This window comes from Poecilia reticulata, chromosome 4, assembly GCF_904066995.2.
Source record: "Poecilia reticulata chromosome 4, P_reticulata-male-v2, whole genome shotgun sequence".
NCBI lineage: Eukaryota > Metazoa > Chordata > Actinopteri > Cyprinodontiformes > Poeciliidae > Poecilia > Poecilia reticulata.
Genome location: NC_088833.1, coordinates 12714256 through 12733742, shown reverse-complemented (window position 1 = coordinate 12733742; position 19487 = coordinate 12714256). Strand labels below are relative to the sequence as shown.

Below are 19487 nucleotides of genomic sequence, written 5' to 3'. Positions count from 1 at the left end.
TAAAAAAAAAAACTAAACTGCTTTCAACAATGAAGAAAAATATTACAACTGTTGCTGGGGTTGTTTGTAACTTGGTCACCAGTAAGGTGTTTGTTTATTTTCTGTACACTGATCAATGATAACTGGGGTCAAAACACTTCACCAGTGGGTCAGAACTTCTAATCAAATGTTGTGTTGTTCATATTTTTATTTTTAAGAAGCAGTATTTAAATCACCCACTGCACACATTTCAGAATAAAATATAATGCAGCCAGAAAAGCAAACTGAAAAGTTTGATTTTTACAAAGATAATTCACAACTTTAAGTCGTTTTGCCAACGAAAACATGTTGGCAAAATTTTTTCATTTTTGCAGCATGAAGTTCAGTACAACTAATTTCTAGCAAGTCAAGAATAGAAGCATCCTAGCAATGGGAAAATAACCTTAATTGATGTGCGTACCTTTTTTTTTTTGTTAGGTTGGGTATGCATTTTAGTTGGGTTTATCTTCTGGTGACACAAGTAAAGGAGCAACAAAAGTGAAATAGGATTAAATTGTCGCTGTCTCGCACATGTTGCATGTGGATAAATTAAAACTTCACAAAAGAGTTGGGTGAACTAATGATATAAAAGCAGCATTTTGTATTGTGTCTTTTCCCATACCGTGTATGACGACACATGCATTCGTTTTCCAGCGCATCATTTTCTTCCCTTTTTTATTTGATTATCACAAAGTGAATCCTGCAATAGAAGGATCAAGCATGGCACAGTATGGACAGTGGGCTGATGGAGTGATGAAGGTTAAAGGGTAGAGAGGAGGGCCAGAGAGGGATTTACTCTCACACACACGCTGCACTCGATGATTCACTCTTTTGTGAGATGGACAATGAGGGCCTGAGGTCCAGGGCTTAAAAAGGATAGGCACACCGTTTAACAGCCAGCGACTCTGGACACAGGCTGGCCAAACTAAAGGTAAAACCTGGAATCATACACAATTATATGCATTTATGATACAACCAGGAAGGATTAGAAACTTAAAGAGCAAAATCGGAGAAGCTGACAACTACAAAGACTCGGAGGAGATGGTGTTTGAAGAAGTTCATTTTCTATAATTGTAAAAAAAAATATCATGCATGTTTCCGTTTGCATTAATATTGGGAACGCTGCACACATTTTAAAATTAGCTATGCTTGCCTGTTTTGGACATAATCAGAGCATTTTGGCCACTTTAAAAAGATGCATTAAGGGGGAGTGTGTAAAAATAACTTGTTTTCGGGCTTTGTTGCAGTGCTGACAGTTCAGTTGCTGTGTACTAGAAAATTATTTTGTGGTGTGCGGAGGGGAATTAGAGAGGAACAATAGCTTGGAACTGCCTGATAGGCAAGCCTATTGTCTGACAGCCATTTGAGTCAAGTGCTTTTTCTGGCTCCAACCAATTTCACCACGCTCTGGAGGATCACTCTGCTGTGTGTGTGTCATGTGGATTTGCTTTCTTGTTTTTGGAAAGTCCTAAGCTTTAATTTAACTCTTTCTAACATCACTGCAATGCATGGAAGTGTCTATATGCATGTAACAGAGTCCAAGAAAGCCTAATAGAGCAAGCTTAATCGATATAAACGACAGACTTGAGGAGATGCCCTTAATAAAAACACTTGTTTTTACTAGTAAAAAGCTAATAAAACTTCATAAATAATCTCCCATCTTCCCATCTTCCCTGTCCTCTCCTCTCTGAACTGCTGGGCGTTTAGGCTTCACGATGCTGTATACCTTAGCAGGAGGAGGAACCCTGTGCGGCGTAGCCGCCCTGGTTCTCCTCATCGTTTCTACGGCAACAGATTTCTGGATGTACTACCGCTACTCGGGCAGCTCAGCCAATCAGGGGCTTTGGAGGTTCTGCATTAACCACAAATGCCACGCCCACACCATAACCGTAGGTATGTGCTTCAAAAGATGTTCGCAAATCAGCTTCCCAGAGGTTTCATTTACATAGTTTTCACTTGAAGTTATTATTATTAATCATTTTTACAGAAGCTAAAATGAATGGAGACAACTTAGTTGCTTGACTGAAAAAAGTTTAATTATTTGCATTTTTGCGCCCTTTTCTCGAAGACTGATTGTTGTCTTTGCATTTTCAGCCTTCTGGGACGCCACCCGGGCCTTCATGCTTCTGGCCGTGCTGAGCTGTTTTGCCGGTACTGTGCTCGGCCTTAGCGCCTTCACTAATGGCACCAAGAACCGGAGGGTCCGGACCGGAGGCATCGCTCTGGTCCTGTCAGGTACTATAAGGGCTTTTACAGCTGGAAAGTAATTACTTTCCACTGCTTGATTGTTGTTTCGATAGGTTAGAACCAAACGTGTTACGTAGACAGAGGACTTTGGGCTTTCAGCCAATCACAAAGTGAAAAGAGAAATATTTTTTAAGAGGCTTGAAAGAGCTGCTCTTCTAGCTAATCACTAATAATCGAAACAAAGAGGCAACTCTGAAATTCCAACAAAGGTCATACTTTACATTTTCTCTCTCTTTTCTTCTCTGTTGAAGGTTTTCTTGCTCTTCTGGCTTTAGCTGTTTACACAGGAGTGACCGTCACCTTCTTTGGCAAACGCTTCCTGGACTGGCGCTTTTCCTGGTCCTACATTATTGGCTGGGTGGCTGTGATTTTGGCTTTCGCAGCAGGTTTTCACTTCTTCTAGTTTTTAACTCAAGAGGAATATATGTGTTCTCAAATCTCTATGTGTTTGCTCATTTCAAGTTCGAACTTGATAGTGCAGAGTTGCTTTACAGCATTTATAGCACGAGAAAACAGTTTCCATTTGAATAAAACGAAAGTGGCTCACCACCTAGTAGGTTTTCTCGGAAATAAGATATGCATTTTAAAAGTAAAACCAATGAACGTCTTTTACATGACATGTTCACGCATTAACAGCGACTAAAACTGCTTTGGAAACGTTTTCTGTAATCCTAAAATATACAAAGTTGTATAGGACTTTTGCATGCCAAACTTTAATGATATACTTTATGATAAATGTGATTATTAATAGAGGATGCCTCTCATTCGTTCTAGGTGTGTTTCAGCTCTGTGCGTATCGCCAGACCTCTGAAGAGCCTGCTCCTTCCAATAACCCGGACAGCTGAACAGGATAAACGCACAGATGGTCCTTCAGACTGTTGGACTGAACATCATTGCGGAATTTGCTTCCATAATATGAAATAAAATAAATATATCATAGAATAGTCCATTCTCTGCAGCTAGATGTAGTTGAGTCACAAACCAAACATGCCAGAAGTCAGACAGCTATAAATGCGGTATTAGTCTGACATTTTTCCTGTGTTCCACAAGAATGTGGTTTTGAAACTAAATTGTTGACAATCAGATGCAACATTCCAGCATTCTTACAAGTATAATTTAGGCTTTAACATTTTTTGGTTTCAGTAAATGCTAGAATTTTACTACGCAAACCCTTTTCACATGTCATCACTGTAAAACCACACAGTTCATCGTATTTAATTAGGCTTTTACCCGACAGAAGATAGTCAGTACCTAAAAACATACGTGAAAAGTTTGATGTGATATATCCTTCTATTCCAATACAGACACCTTTTGTTGGAAAAAAAAAATGCTTGAGAAGATCTGTAGTTTGCCAGGACACGTGGGGAACACAGAGCATCATATGCTTTTCTACATGAGGACAAGGAATCTGGTCCATGTTGATGGATAGACTGATGAATTTAAATGCAGGACAAAGCTGGGGAGAGGAGTGGGACAACGGTCCAGCAGGAGAGTTACAAGGGATCGTGTTAGGTCAGGGGTGTCCAAAGCATGGGAATTATTTTGTGTGTGCCCAAAATGGCACAACTGTGGGGCACTGCTACAGGAAGTTGATGCAGATAAACTCTTTAAAAAGAAGAAGAAAAAAAAAGGGAAGTGGACAGTAACATTTTTTGTACAATTAGTAGGCCTGTTTTATGCTTTCGCTTCATATGATTAAAAAGTACATTAATTTACCCAACAGCAGGTAAAAACAAAAAATGAAAAAGAACTCACTTTGTGGCAGTGGCGTGACAGTTTTGGTTCTTGTGGCAAATGTTTCAGAGACTGACGTATATAAAATTATGTTCAAATGTTAGAGTGGCCCAGTTACCGCCCGTCCACACTAATGAGAATCTGTGACGAGACTTAAAAAGATTTCTGCTTAAAACACACAGAGATTATGCCATTTTGCAATATTTTCAGTCTCTAGTCTACATATTCAAAGCAGGTAAAAACAGCACAAAAGCCTTGCACCTGTATTTGAAACAAAAGCTTGTTCTACCAAATATCAACTAAAATGTGCACCATGTTTTTTTTTTTTAAAAGTGTCTGACAAAATGGGATAAAGTTACAGTAATGAGTATATTTAAAATATCAAGTACAGTACTAGGGTTGAATGAGACGTTTTCTTTTCACAAATTTACCTTAATCTCTTAACGTTCAGGGACAATGTTCACACACTTTCAAAATTAAAACGCAAATGCATCAAACTTTACTTCCAAATATTTCTTTTATTTTTAACAGTACAAAGCAATCTCACAGAGACTACTTTAAATTACACATAATGCAAATAAATATATAGAGAGCCAAAGTAGAATTAAGGACATTAACATTTGGTACAAAATTATTTACAACACTCTGAATAGTGCAAAAATCACAAAAACCGCCCCAGAGTCTTGAAATGGATCATTTGAGGACAGTGGTTGTGCATGCTTCCCCCTGGTGGGGGAATACAATAACTGACAGTAATGCATATGGCATGGCAAAAAAACCAAAAACAAAAAAACATCTGCTGAACATTTAGAGGACTCTACATGAGGATGTAGCACAGGTTGAAGCGCTCACTGCTCCTACAAAGACAGAGGCTCCAAAAGAATGGTGGTGTTAAAATGTGGTACTGATATGATTCCGGTTAAAAACAAGAAATTTGAGAAAGGAAAGGCAAACATTATGAGTTGAACGCCACGATTTCTCAGTTAAAATCAAATGAGATCAATTTATTGTTAAAGGGTTACTGAAGAACTAAAGACATGCAAACCGTGAAAACCATCATGAGCACTACATAATGAAATGTCAAGCCGTAGCGACTAAAACCACATGGCAGGAAGAGCCCCACCAACCCTGAGTGAAATCAATTTAAAATAATTCTTAGCACCATCAAACACCGCAGAACGCCAGCTTTGCCATTTCAGTCCAACCACGGTGTCTGGGGTTGCGACAGGCACAATGTATGTATGTCTTTTTTTAAAGTGCGCTTGCTTACTTGAGCCGTTCCTCTTACTTCTTACTTTTCTATTATTGGACCGTCCCCCCCCCTCCACAAACACAATTCTTCACTTAAAACCTTCACACAAACATAAGTTACATTTTTCCCCATGCATATTAATTTGTTGCAAATTGAAATTTCTTTTCCGGACCACATTTCTTTTGCATTTGAAAACTCGGACCATACAGTGTTAAGTGGTTATTACGCGTCCCTCTGGTGACCAGAGCAAGAATGCATATTACAGTAATCAGTCAAGTGTCAATAACTGCAGACACATGCATTAGAAATACATTACTGGTTATTTGGTCTTCAAGAAGCACGTCGCTTTAGAACAAAAAGCTAGTTTTTCATGAAGACGCTACAACTAAATGTCTGAACCAGAGATTTGAATCCGCTCTCGAAGACCAAAATCTACGCCTTTTGGACAACTTCTTAATGTCCCGATGTGCTGAGTATTTGTGCATTGAAGATGCATTCATCCAGAACTTACTTTACTGGAAGGAAAATAAGCTCTGAGCATTGATCGTTTAACATGTTTAAATCATGCCAAAAAACGAAGAAAGTATTACTGCAATCATGACGGATTGAGAGAAAGGATAAGACCATCAGGAAATTATTATGCCTCTGTGGGCAGATCTGCATTAAATATTATCCTTTAAAAAAAAAAAAATTCAACCCACAGCCAATGAGAAAGAACAATTTAAAGTACCTAAAAACTTGCTCAATGTAGAGACAGACAGGACTGAGTTTACAGCTGATGAAAGAGATAGAAAAGTTTTCTCTGCGCACTCATGCAAAAGATGTGCACTTTGTGCATCTTTGGCTATGCATAGCACTACGTCTCCAGTGTTGAAGTGCAGCAAAAAGCACTACAGCAGGCTAATGCTGATCAGTATAGCCCTATTCAGATTGCATGCTCAGGGAGAACAAGACAATGAGTGACAGATTCACAGATGTCGAAAAGTTGCTGAAAGCAAAGTGCCATCTGACTTGGCTAGTGTGGCACTTTGCTGAGTTTGAGCCATTGTGGCTTTGGTTTTTAAACAACTGGCACACTGCAACCAGGCAGCGTGAGTATTTATTTGGCTTGGCTCTGTGTGATGAGGCTGCAACACGCCCGTTTATTTACTGCACTTGGAGGAAGAAGAGCTGTTTCAAGTTAGGGACTCTGAAATTGCACGAGGTTGCTGCTCTTCCTCTACGTAACAGCGCCGGCCGTGTTGGGGAGCAGAGTCTGAGCACGTTAAAGTTGGCCTTTCAGGTTCAGCTGCGGAGAGGCTGAAATCATCTTCCAATCACAAGTCCGTCCGTCTCTCCTCCCGTCGCTGAGGATTATGTGTTTTTGTTATACCTGTCGAGACAAAAAGAGACGGTTAAAGATGGAAAATAAACGACAAATTTCTCAAAGAATAGGTTGAGTTATGAATTGCTATACGATGCATTTCCTACTTCCTCGTTTAAAGGGCTTGTCCATTTAGTTGTGAATTTGGCACTTAATTTTGTGGACCATGGATTTATAATATCTGAAAACTGATTATAAGACTTTGCATTGTTGAGACAACAGGGTAAAATCCACAAACTCGTGTAAAAGAATTAAAAACTAACAAAAAACGGTAACTCCCCACTAGGTGGCAGTATTACATCCAATATAGAAAAGCACCTAGAAGGAGTGTGATGACTTGTGATAACGTTAGGATTTTTGTTGTGAATTTCACATTAGTATCCAAGTGTTTGTGTGGCATTATTGTTTAAACTGGATATCAATTACTTGCTTCTCACACTGAAATAAAGACTGAGATGAAAAGAGACATCCTACCCGCTCTGTAAGGTGAACTCTGGCAGAGCACCGAGGGACGTAAGCTGTTCCTCTAGAGCTACGATACGGAGACCGATGTAACCCGAAGACAGCAGCAGCAGTACCACCCTGCAACACACACACAGATTTAGACTAATTCTTCAATGCTTAGACCCATTAACATCAATAAACAAGTAATGACCTAAGCAGTTTTAAAGACTGCTTAGGTCATTAAATAACATGACAGGTTTTTCTGTTTAAATTATTTGAGATAATCAGGTCTATCCGTGTGAGACAATGGAAAGTCTCATGTTTTCCTTTGTGGAATGCAACTTCAGCACCAGTAGATAAGAGATTAGCAAACAGGAAATGGTGGGGGAGGGGGGGGGGGGCGTACTAAAGAAGAAAGGTGTCACTTACAAAATCAAGTAAATAAAGAGAAGAGTGTTGAGGGTGCTGAGCTCTCTCTGAACCAGCAGAGACTTGGCTTTTTCAGTCACATTCCACATCCACGATCCACCTAAAAATACAAGTCAACAGCGTAAATATTACAGCTCACTTTCACTTTCTAACTCTGGTTTTTCATATGTTCATTACTGAACTTTTCTTCTTTTTTTTTTGCATACTTGTGACACTTTGTGTCCATTACCTGACTCAGAGAGCTCCTCTGTGGATGAGCTGTCAGTCTGCTGACTGCTGAAACCTGAACCGTTTCCATGAGGCACTGCTTCTACTGGAAAGACAGATAAGAGAAGAAGGAATTGCTGTTAAAACTACTAGCAGACCTTGAACTTCGCACGTCTACAATAAAATTAGAACACGATAACTGTAGCACAGCAAGTGTCGTTTATAATGAACTCCAATTTAGGGAACAAAAGATTTTAACTACTTTAGTATGCTCATAATGTGTTAAGTCAAACATCCTACCTCGGTGAGCTCTCTGCAGAGGCTGGTTCTGTAAGGACTGAGTTTCAGAACCATCCAAGCTATCATCCAAGCTGGACTGGCTGGAGTTCTGCACACAAAGAACCAGGACATCAGAAACAAGGAGCATTGCACATTAAAGAGCATTTATTTTAAAGCTTCTAATGTCAGACAAACTGATTAAGAGTTTTCTTACCACGCGTTTGCTTTTATCAAAGCTGTTTTCGCCTGAGGAAAAGAGAGGGCTACTGTTGGTGCTGCCGTCCTGTAAAAGAAGATGCAGAGACGACTTGAAACGATTCCCACAAACTATGAGCCTCCAACATTTCATGAAAAGAAAAACAAAGAGAGCTCAAACAGTAAAGCCGACACCTGCTTTAATTTGTAACGCTGTACTTTTATAAAACCCTGTTCCCGACATTCAGACGTTGTAACAAAAAAGTCTAATACATTGCAACACTTTCACCATAACAGTGAAGCACTTCAAAGTTTTTCTCAACTGCCTGACACAATTTGACTGTAACGCCATCAGTCTCTCTAAAGTGACCCTAACTGTGGTTTCACATTTTACTCAGCTGCTGAAATTCTGGGCATCTTTTGTAGTTTGACCCGAGTCACTCACCTCTATCTGAGAGCAGACGGAGCGAAGCAGCTGGTAACACGATTCCCTGTTCCTCAGCGACACAAAGACGTACTAAACAATAAGAAAAACACAAAGGAGGGAGGATTATTAGCTGGTGGCTTAATGGTAAAAATCCAATAGTGAAACACACCCTGTTGACTTAACTATTAAAGCAACATTAATGTTGCTAGACAACATCTCATTTCATTCCAAACATGATGAAACTCAATTTGCTTCATGAATGTTACAATTGCAGAGCGTCAAAGATGTCAGACGGACCTTCTCTCCTTCTGAGGTACGAAGAGACAAGGCGTTGGGTACCAGCAGAGCCGTTTTCTGTTTCTTCACCGTGTGGATGGAGGAAACCGGAATGACAACCTGGGAGAAACAAAATAAAATCCAAGACGTTAGTCAAGTCAAACATTGCTTTTAACACAGCGACATGCCGAGCCGGCATAGAGGCCTACCTTAGTGTCCTTCAGCAGAACCGAGGAAAAAAAACAGGCGTGGGTGTCGGTGACGTAGAGGCGACCATGATACGGCACTTCTCTCTGCAGAGCACAGATGTATGCTGGGAGGAAAAGTGGAGAACAGTTTTTCAGTTTCACACATGCATTTGATTTTATTTGATGTTTTCCTGTTATTTTCCCTGTACCTACCGTGTATCAAGTCTTCTCCCTCAGGAATGTCTGGAAACAACTTGTGGAATGTTTTGTTGTGCTTTGTGAAACTCTGAAAATGAGAAAAGGTTCGTCTTTGAAATTTTAAGCGTAGAATGCATTTTCTTTCCAACAGGAAGATGAAGTACATCAGCATTGGCTTACACTTTGCGTGCCGGTTCCTTCTGTTCTCTCGAAGCCTTTCTTGTCACCATCCAATGTCTCCGGTCTAAAGAGAAGGGAGAAGGAAAAATAATAAAATTGGTTTGAGGTATGATGTTACGATAATAAACGCAAAACATCCCTTTCATCCCAATGAACTGGTGATTAGTTGTTGCTGCGTACAGATGGTCAAGTAACTAAAGGAAAGGTTCCTATGCTTTCTCTTTGCATACAAGGCAAATTGAGCAGTTGAAAATGTTCAGGTTGCAAAAATAAATCACTGTGTGGAAACTAAAGGAGTGGAAGATTAGTTATCAATCTAATCAAAGGTACTCCTGTTAGGTCAACTCTCTAGCAGCATGCCAGCTGCCGTCTTCTAACTAAAATACTTAGTGATACTTTAGCACAGATGAAAATCAAAGCAGATATATTTTGTAAGAAAAAAAACAAGATATAAAAAAAGTAAATTTCTTAAATTTAGTGTGCAAAGACATAAATAAGCGATATAAATAGAATTATTTTTACTGTAATAATTAACTTAATTTTAAATGAAACTGTTTAGATCATATTTTACATTTTGTTTGTAAATATTGTACTTTTACTCGAGGTCAGTTTAGCATGAGAACCCGGGCCGCGTCTGCTTTAGACAGCTGTGCAGTCACGCGTGTTGCACGACTGGACAGCAGCTGAGAGTCAGCTCATGTCTTGTGATGCATGGTGTGAGTAGTGGAAAATATCTACCACTCCTCTTATCAGGATGGAAAAGTTATTTATTGGTTGTCAAATTAAGAAGAATTTAACAGCTTTAGAATACTAAAATCTGATTTATGCCTCTAAGTCAACTTAAAGCACTTTTATATGTAAACTTAAGGTGATTTGTTCATGTACAATAGCAGACATTTTCATAAAATAGTCATTAAAAGGATTTTTTTTTTTTTAAGAGTTTCTATTAAGTGCAGTGGGTTTCTCGATGAATCCTACCTGGTGGCGATTTGTCTGCCGAGGGTTTTGTGCTGCTGCTGGAGCTCGAGTTGAGCAGTCTCTAAACTCAAGGCTTTCTTCGCCTCAGTCTTCTTGATGGCGCCATTGCTCTGGCTGTTCCTGCTTTTCTTGGCTTTGGCTGGCAGCCCGCCACTCTCCACTGGGTAGCTGCTGGATATGGGAAAAAGCACAGATTAGTATATATATGTATATATATATCGTACATATCTTCATAGAAATAAGAGCAGCACAGAAGTGTCTATGGGAGAGTTACTGTGAGGACAGGCATGCCACAGCATGATAACTTGCATGTTCACAACGCTGCGACACACAAGTTGGAACACAAGTCTAACATTACGCCCTTTTGCTGAGAAGAAAATATTCTCATTTAAACTTTAGCTTTTTTTTTTTAATTTAAAATGAAAACCACCACCCAAAAATTTAAGCCACAAACATCAACATTTTTCTTTTTCAACCACCACGTCAGTCTCTTAACCAACTCTGGTCTGATTTTGCTTTACAGTCGTACAACAAGCTTATAAACCCATCCACCTCGTTCCGAATACAGAGGAGACATAACTTCTGTTTGACAGATGACAGAATTATCTTTACGATGACCTGGAAATGGTCATCCTTTCTCTTAATGAAAAATTTTATAGACACACATTGCGTCAGCGCTCAAACGGACATACTGGCTGCTTTCCAAGCTGTTAAGTTGGAAAAACTTGAAGTGGAAAAAAAAGTGCTATAAAAGCAAGGCTGCTGGATATACAAAAGTCAATAAATTTTTTTAAGGCCATGGCCTATCCTTGACCAGGAACGCACAAAGTAGAAATACAGCACGACTATGTGGTCAGCTGAATGACAATGTATTGAATTCATAAACCGCCTTTAAGCTACAATGAAAGTAAAACCATGACATTATCAAAATTAAAATATATACAAGGAAGAATTAATCACAAAGATGAAAACAAAAGAAAATAAAATTTTGATACTACAATATCCGACTTACCTGCTAACTTTCAATCGCTTTGATGAACGGAAACTCATATACCTACTAACAGTAGGCATTTCCTGTTCTTCCAGATGGTTAGAAAAGAAACCCCTCCTACCAACTGTTGCCATATCCAACAAATGTAAGCTAAACGTATAAGAAGAAAAGATAGATTTTAAGCCCTCTGTGTAACAAAGTTACAAAACCAATTATCTCCTGCGCCACGTCCTGCCAGAAACCCCTACAGCTGTGTTGTGCTAGTTCAAAGGCAGCCACTTTGTGTTGAGGGTGGTGTGACACTCCATAGCTGGCTGACGTCAAACCCAGACACTCCCCCAAAGCTAAAGGAAGCATGAAAAACACCAGCCAATAAACAGAGCCCAAAGTGCCGTCTCCCCTCCCTCTCTTACATGCAATGAATGCAGAGAAGGCATTGATATACGAGAGGTTTAGAGAATCCCACCTACAGGCACATTTCCTACCTCAAGTAATCTCTTGGTCTAAGCAGGATGAGAACAATCTCTGTAAACGAGCAAGTGAATTATTCAAACACTTTAAAGCCAAAAGAGATGAATTACCCTCATCTTGTGAGTGTATCCAAATTCAAATGAGTTCCTTCAACTGACTGTAGCTAAGATCTTGTTAAATAAGCCTGATCAACTACTAAAAGTTGCGTTTATTTATTTCTAACATTAAAAATGTAACAGTAAAAACCTTTTCCACCAGCCTCAATAGCCACAGTCCTGCTCGACAACTCTTGTGCCTCTGTCACTTAAAAAAAAGAAAAGAACCGGAAACAAATTCAGTGCTCAACATTGTAAGACAATCAGTGAAACTTGTTTCACACCTCTTAAATGGAAAATATGTCACAAAGCACGAGGAAGGAGGCTCATGTTACGTAACTTTTGCTAAAGCTCTACCAAGTAAAACTAGTGATAAACAATTAAGAGCTTTAAATAATATTTCAGATGTTTTCGGCTACATCTCATTTCCAAGCAGCCACTTTGAGCAATCCTCCCCTTTCCCCTACAGTCTCAGTGTGAGTAAGCTGCTGTTAGTCAAGTTAAAACAAAAACACCACACTAAACAATTAAGTAATCAGTGTTTAACTGTTAGCTACTTGTATGCGATTGGATATCATAACCTGACCCATTTCTGCTAAACAGAGGAGCTTAAGCACAGAGGCTCATGGACCAGTCAGCTGTGCAGTAATTTTCTCTTTATCAGTCAGAACTAACAGTTGTTTCTTGATGAAAGTAAATAACATGCCTGATTCCAAGATGCTCTATAATTGTGGGTTAACATGTCAAAGTCATGTTACAGTTTCTAATGGCATTTTTCATCTCTGTAGAGTTCAATATTAAACTCCTTGAATGAAAAACTAGTAAAAAAAAACAATATAGGTTAGGCTTGCGGCATTACACATTTCATAAAAATGAAACCACCTTCCTTGAAAGCATATGGAAATATATTCAAGCAATAAAATTTTACATAATTAAAAGGCTATTTCTAATTTCAGTTTTTCTTAAAGGGATTTTAATTTTGACACATTCACTTCCAATTAAAAAAAAAACAAACAAAAAAAAAGTACTTAAGTTTATTCTGCTGGTTTATGAGACCAAAGAGTGGAAATGAGGAGAGATATTCATTTTTATACATTTCATAAGACAGAAATAAAAATGATTTTATTTCTGTTCTAAAAATGAAATCTGTTGATCAGAGACGATCAAGGTGAAACTCTGATTTCAATTTCTTGCTGGTTGACTGAAGCGTCGCCAAATGTGTGCATTTGACAACTTTATGAATGTGACTTTAATTCCAAACAGTAAAGAGCTGGTACACCAAACCATATATTTACGGCGAACATTAAAATCTACAAACGCTGAGTAATGCGAGATTGCTTTTGAAGCCAGACACTGCTAGCTGTTGCAATGAATGTAAAAACCACATCCTGCAACATTCAGCCACTTCACAATGTGTTACATGATTATGTGCTCTACATTTATAAATATAAAGTTTGTTTTAAACATTATCAATCTATGACAAATGAGGTTTTAATAAATACTGCTTGTGTCATTTTGGTGAACACACACAAAAAAAAAAAAGGTGGTGGGGGGAACTCATGTTATCCAATCAGAAAATGTTTGTACATTTTCTAACAAGGAAGAAGTTACAGAAGTTATTCACAACTTGGTTGCTGTCAGCAAAAAAAGAAAAAAAAAGAAGAAAAAAAAAGAAAAACAAAACCAAAAAACACCTATGTGGAAGTCAGAAGCATGAAGCAACCCATGTTATCCATAAGACTGGTATCACTTAATTACCACTTTGCATTTACAAAGCAGGAGGAGACCCATAGCGGGTAGGTCTGCTTCATGCTGGGAAATTACCCTTTGACCTACTTCCCTAAAGTACCAACCCACACTGCCTAGTTTTTAAAAAAAAAACCCATTAACAATCCAGACTTGTTTTATTTCCACTTCAAAATAAAAAAGTACTGATAAAAAAAGGATATCCAGAAAAAAAGCTGAAGATTAAAATTAAGATAGAACTGCTTGTAAACAAAAAGTACAATTTATCTTGTGTTGAACACAAAATCCTGACATCATGTTGTGTTCTCATATTATCACTAAAGGAACACATTAGTTGGGATCATTTATTTGCATTTGTTCTGGTAACATCTTAGGAAACAAAACATGGACAACAACATATGGTTAATATTATTACTCACCAGAGATCATCTACTGGGTTATGTAAACAAAACAAGATTATTAAAGTAAAAAACAGAAAAAGAATTAAAAAAAAAAAAAACAGTCTTCTGTTTCCTTCAATGTTCTCAAATATCAAAAAGCCCTCAAGACATGTCACCTGTCCATTCTGATAGTTTCTAACATTAGTCAGAGACCAATAATAAGGATTTGACTTACCCATTTAAATCTTCAGGACAATTAAAATCATCCAAAGTGCTTTGTTCACTTGGCAAATCTTTTTTCTCCATACCTAACTTTCCACCCTTTCTTCCACAATCGTAAAAGTCTGCCGTCTCGTTCGGCCTCAAGCAACTCAATGACAGTATCCCAGCACCTCTGTACGTGTGTACGCTCAATATCTAAGGAGAGTAAAGGTCTGGTTTATTGCGACCTTTGAAAGGAAGTGGACACTAAGATAAAGTTAAAGCCAAAGTCATGAAAAGACGTCAGGACAACAACTTAGTAAAAAGAGAATTATTCTGTTTCAAACCCCAAAAATACACTCTCAGCCACGGTCTTTGTCAAATTAAGCCGTGTTGTCGTGGAAACGCTCAGTGAGAGAGAGTTGGTGGAAATGTGGGGGTTGAAAACAACATTGTAGGGTTGTCTTCAGGTTGGAATACTAAGCTACACAATTCAATACCCTATGCTCATTAGCAACATGATGGGGGCCCAGGCTACAGCGAGGGCAATATGCACAACAATAGCTAACTTAGTCCCAGTTCTATTAGTGAATAGGGCCATGGAGAACTATTAGAGGCCATAGAGCACAAGCCCCAAAGCCTTAAGTTTAACAAAAAAAGGAAAAACTCCAAAGAGTAACACCCATGTCCAGGAAACGCAGTGCATCATCTCAATATATGAAAATTAGCTCCTCTTTTACGGCTTTTTTCCATGAACATGACATAATCAAAGGTCTGAAGATTGATGTGACAAGTGCACTTGTCACATCAATCTACTTTAGTCATCATATATCACTTACTTCACTCACCCCGTCTCAACATTACTTGTCACATTTCCAGTGCAAACATGTGACAGTCACCTACAGGATTAGCACCGTCAAAGTCAGAAATAGATTTGAACACAATAAACACATTACAGAAATGTTCCTGACCATATTCCTGAGGCCTTTTAAAGCATGCACCCATCTGTTCAACATACAAAGACTGCAAAACCAGTCTAAGGTTGCATGCATTTAAACAAATGAGAAAAGGATAATGTTTTATCTTTCAACCACCCTATACAAAGGCCTCAATAGATAAAACATCATGAATTCGTGCAATCTGAAAGAGTCAAAAGTAAACAACTGTTTAATGAGGGAACAGTTGTCCTGAGAGGGTAAATATGTGCGTCAATGTTGGACAAAGGGTCATGCTTAAATTTTCCTGAAGAGCCCAACAGTGGGCTATGACGACAGACTGCATAACTTCTTCTCTTGGTAAATTGAGACTGCATAGAGCAGTTCATACCAATAAAACGTATGTTTGCAATGTGGGCTCATACTGCTTATTCAAACACTTTTAAAGTATTTGCCAGTTATTAAAAGACAATCCAGCCCTTAAAAGATTTTACAACATGATTAGATATTCAGGTCTTTGACTAATTTATACAGCAGAGAAAATTCAAGAGATCAGGAAGATTCCCTGAGGTATGGAGACCAGTTGCTTTAATTCTCTGTCCCGAGTTGAGACAGATGATCCCAGAGGCCCTCCCACAGACACCAGCCTCGTCAGCTGGTTTGCCACGCTAGCACCCTGAAGACATATTTTTTTTTCTCCCCCAAGTAGAGAGCTCTCCCATGACCAATACAGCTGCTGTAACAACACAGGTCTCAGGTTCATCTCTGAGCGTAAACAGCAGACTTGACACCCATGAAATGTTTAAAAATAAACAGAAACCACAAAGTGTGACAGCACCACCTTGTGGGCAGCTGAGGACAATCCTTTTTAAAATGAATAACTTCCTTTCATGCAGCAAGAATCTGCTTAATCACAGGATGCGTATTATAACTTTGACCTAATTATAAGGCCTCTGTCACTTTTTATTTAGGGGGGAGGCGGGTACAAAAACATAGAAATTTGTTTATTCCATCGAATTGACATTCCCTAAAAACTAAATACATCAAAGCAAACAAAGAAATGCAACACAAACTAAATTTTTTTCTGGTTGTGATTAAGACGAGGCAATATAAATAAAAAGGTAATCAAGTAAAGTACACGTGCATGAGCTCCAGCAGAGTACTCATTAAGGGCAAGGAAAGGATCCAGTTTTCATTGCAACGTTCAGCAGCCTTCCAGCACTCAGCAAGAAAAAAAAAAAAAAAAAAAAAAAACTTTGCATGTCTCCCAAGTGTAACAGGGAATGTTTATGTGTGTGTTGCTGAATAAGTGTAGCTGTGTGTTTTAGAGTAGGAAGTCACGTGGACTAGAGCCCGAAATGAGTCCCTGTACTTCCTCCATGAAAACTGGGTCCAGAAACAGAGAGTGTCTTTCTTTACGGTGACTGTACGGTCAGCAGGCAGCCGTATGAACAGGGAAAATGCACAGAAACATAGTAAGAAGGGTTGAAAAAACTCACAAGGCTATTGATCGTTTCTAATCTTTAAATCCAGAGGGTTTATTTTCGGTTTTGAAGTCAAAAATAAAAGCTTCAAAATGAGCCGCCACTAAATTAAGTCAAATACTGATTAAAACAGGCTAAATTCATTACACTGCATGCTGAATGACAGCAAAATGGTTCATCTGTAAATCCTACATAAAGCAGTAGCAATATCAGCTAAATAAGTATAAAACAGCTCCTTTCTGTTGATTAAATAACTTTACTTTTATGATATAATCATAACTTTTAAAAATAAAAGCCATTAGACTCAGTTACTTCTGTTAGTATTGAAAAAAAAAAAAAGACAATGTTCTAATGGTTTTTACAGGAAGAAAAGATGAACTACTCTCTGGCTCTTTGAAACATAACCACAACAAAGAGATATTTCAGGAACCCTATGAGGATAAAAAAAAAATCTCAACTGAAACTGATGCCAAGGTATTGAAATGTTTGTCAACGAAACACCCAAATCTCCTTCTTCAAATTTCACATACTTGACTTCATTCTGACGAATGAGAACAGATGAGTTGAAGGTAGAGTAGGTAGACAAACTGACTTCCCTGCTTTTTCTTAAGCTTGTGTCTATTAAATATAATTTGTAGCATCGTTTGACCACCTCCATATTGCGATACTATGGGATTTTGCATGCGTTTTAGTGACAGTAGATAAAATTCTCAAGCAGGCTCAAAAGGTGAAGCAGCTAAGGAGAACACTGCCGGTTTCCTGGCTGTGCGACAAGAGCTTCGGAGCAGCCAGTCATTAACGGCAGTCAGAAAGACTACCCAGAACTTCAACCAGGAACAGTTCGGTACTCTGCAACTGGTTATTAAGTGATAAACAGTTCTACAGTTGTGGTTTTCATTTTCGACATAGGTTTACCCTCTCTGCCTGGCACATATATGATTAAGACCCACAGAGACTTCGCAGCCCACAGCTGCGCCGTGTGTCCTGGGAGCATCTTCCTGGAGCCTGCAAAGCTGCCACACCCAGTCTATTCCAGAGTCCTGCAATTGCATGCAATGCAGCTGTGCCCGCTCCCTTTGCCATTACCAGGGCAATTCATAATTTTCTGACAGTGTGCTGTGTTAGGTCTGCATACAAAGCATCTTACAAAGAGCCAGCTAGCCGACGTGCAGAATTAAAGCTTCCTTTGTATTCACTTCCATCTGTGCATTTTACAAAACAACCCTGCTGCGCGTGTGTGCGTGTGTGTACATGTATAAAGAAATGGATAACATGGAACGTTTTATGGCATCCGTGTGCCATGAAAACCTTTTATGGCACCGGAATGCATGTTTTGTTCAAACGGACTATCACCCACCACGCCACACTACACACGCAGCACATTACTGATAACTAGCAGGCCACTTCTGATTGGAAGGGGCTGTCAGACACCTCCAAATGGCTATCTATGGGGCAGAACGTCAGCGGAATAACTCATATGACATGGGGGGAGCTTTTATATAACATAGTGCACCACCTGTGCTTTACACATGTGGCCTAAAAATAGATTTTCTACAAAAATGCAAACTGTCTCATTTGATATGCGACAACTGTTGCTTGAGGGCAGGGAGAAGACACACAATCCCCCTCCTATAGGGAGATGTTTAGAAGGAGGTTGTTTGGTAAATGTGAGGTTGTGTAAATCCACCTTTGCAGGGCTAGACACCTGTTAAGCCATAATCAGCAATGATGGGAAAACAAATGATGATGATAATCTGGCCCACACAAGCAGGCTTCTGATGTCATGGTTTCTGAGCAGCAGGTAAAGGCCAGATTAGTAACCTACAAAATCTTGGCCAGCTTTTGTTTATGCACATTTTCCACCAGCAATGATGCTTATTTAAACTGACCGGATTACACAGGTACTCCTGTGGATAAAAATAACACAATAACAAGGCCAATCTGGGTCAGCCGCTGATGTGTTGGTGAACTACCGTGGAAAAGGGAAGTCGAATGTTGATCAACCATGACAGCTACTTCTAGAATATTATCGTGTATATTTTCAAATAAATAAAGGGGGCGATATGGCAATCTGACAACAGTAACCAAAACTAAAAAAAAAAACAATATAATAATCCTTTATTTGACTTTACCCGACAATGACAAGGCAGGTTATCTCAAGTTAATTTAAATACCACCACATCCTCAGCCAGGCAGATGGCTAGCATGCTAGCAGTTTATGCCACTTAGTAAGACGTCCTTTTCTACCGTAAAAGAGATTTAATGGGCCTCAATACAAGTGTACATTACATTAGACACCAGAATCAAACTATTAAGACTCACTGTTGTCAGCAAATAACCGTTAGACAACGGCAGCCAACATCCGGGTGATGCTCACCCGGCAGATAGCGGATCAGCTAGCAACATTCATTCCGCTTACCTCTCCTTCATGAAGTGCTTTAGTCTGACAATGGCCTTCTCGTCGATCTTCCTAAGGAAGGTTTTCAATCTCTCTCTCTTGTTTTCAAGCATTCTTCCCTCAGCCAGTGGTGGTGGTCCGTCGGTTCGCGTAGAAACGACTCTCCACGCCAAACTCCACCGTTCTTGTTTGGTTTCTGCTTTTTTTCTTTTTTTTAACCCCCACCACCTCCTCACTTCATCCACGGCTGATTAGGATAATGACCTTAAATCGGACCAAGTCAGAAGACCAATCAGAAGCGATGAAACCAGAGAAAAAAAAGGTCATGTCAGACAAGTCATCCAATCAGAATGAAGAGGCTGGGTTCTCTC

General features: G+C 39.1%; 2 protein-coding genes across 4 annotated transcripts; one reads left to right on the top strand and one right to left on the bottom strand.

Annotated features, from left to right (window-relative positions):
- Positions 1-839: 839 nt before the first annotated feature.
- On the top strand, positions 840-3212 carry lim2.2 (lens intrinsic membrane protein 2.2). Its single transcript, XM_008406799.2, has 5 exons — positions 840-949; positions 1726-1911; positions 2113-2253; positions 2517-2651; positions 3040-3212. Exons 2-5 carry the CDS (start codon positions 1734-1736, stop codon positions 3108-3110), a joined length of 525 nt encoding a protein of 174 aa, XP_008405021.1. The 5' UTR covers positions 840-949; positions 1726-1733; the 3' UTR covers positions 3111-3212.
- Positions 3213-6373: 3161 nt separating this feature from the next.
- Positions 6374-19384, bottom strand: LOC103463506 (GRAM domain-containing protein 2B). Of its 3 annotated transcripts, none has more exons than XM_081606254.1 (13): positions 19138-19384; positions 10416-10586; positions 9438-9501; positions 9273-9345; positions 9081-9184; positions 8893-8991; positions 8614-8685; positions 8188-8256; positions 7995-8082; positions 7717-7800; positions 7488-7587; positions 7089-7196; positions 6374-6623 (listed from the first exon to the last, which is right to left on the bottom strand). In XM_081606254.1, exons 1-13 carry the CDS (start codon positions 19227-19229, stop codon positions 6605-6607), a joined length of 1143 nt encoding a protein of 380 aa, XP_081462380.1. In that variant the 5' UTR covers positions 19230-19384; the 3' UTR covers positions 6374-6604. The 3 variants fall into 3 exon arrangements, with proteins under 3 accessions (XP_081462380.1, XP_081462378.1, XP_081462377.1); XM_081606252.1 differs by lacking the exon at positions 19138-19384 and adding an exon at positions 11428-11724 and having other exon boundaries at positions 7717-7797; XM_081606251.1 differs by lacking the exon at positions 19138-19384 and adding an exon at positions 11428-11698.
- Between the last annotated feature and the right edge of the window lie 103 nt (positions 19385-19487).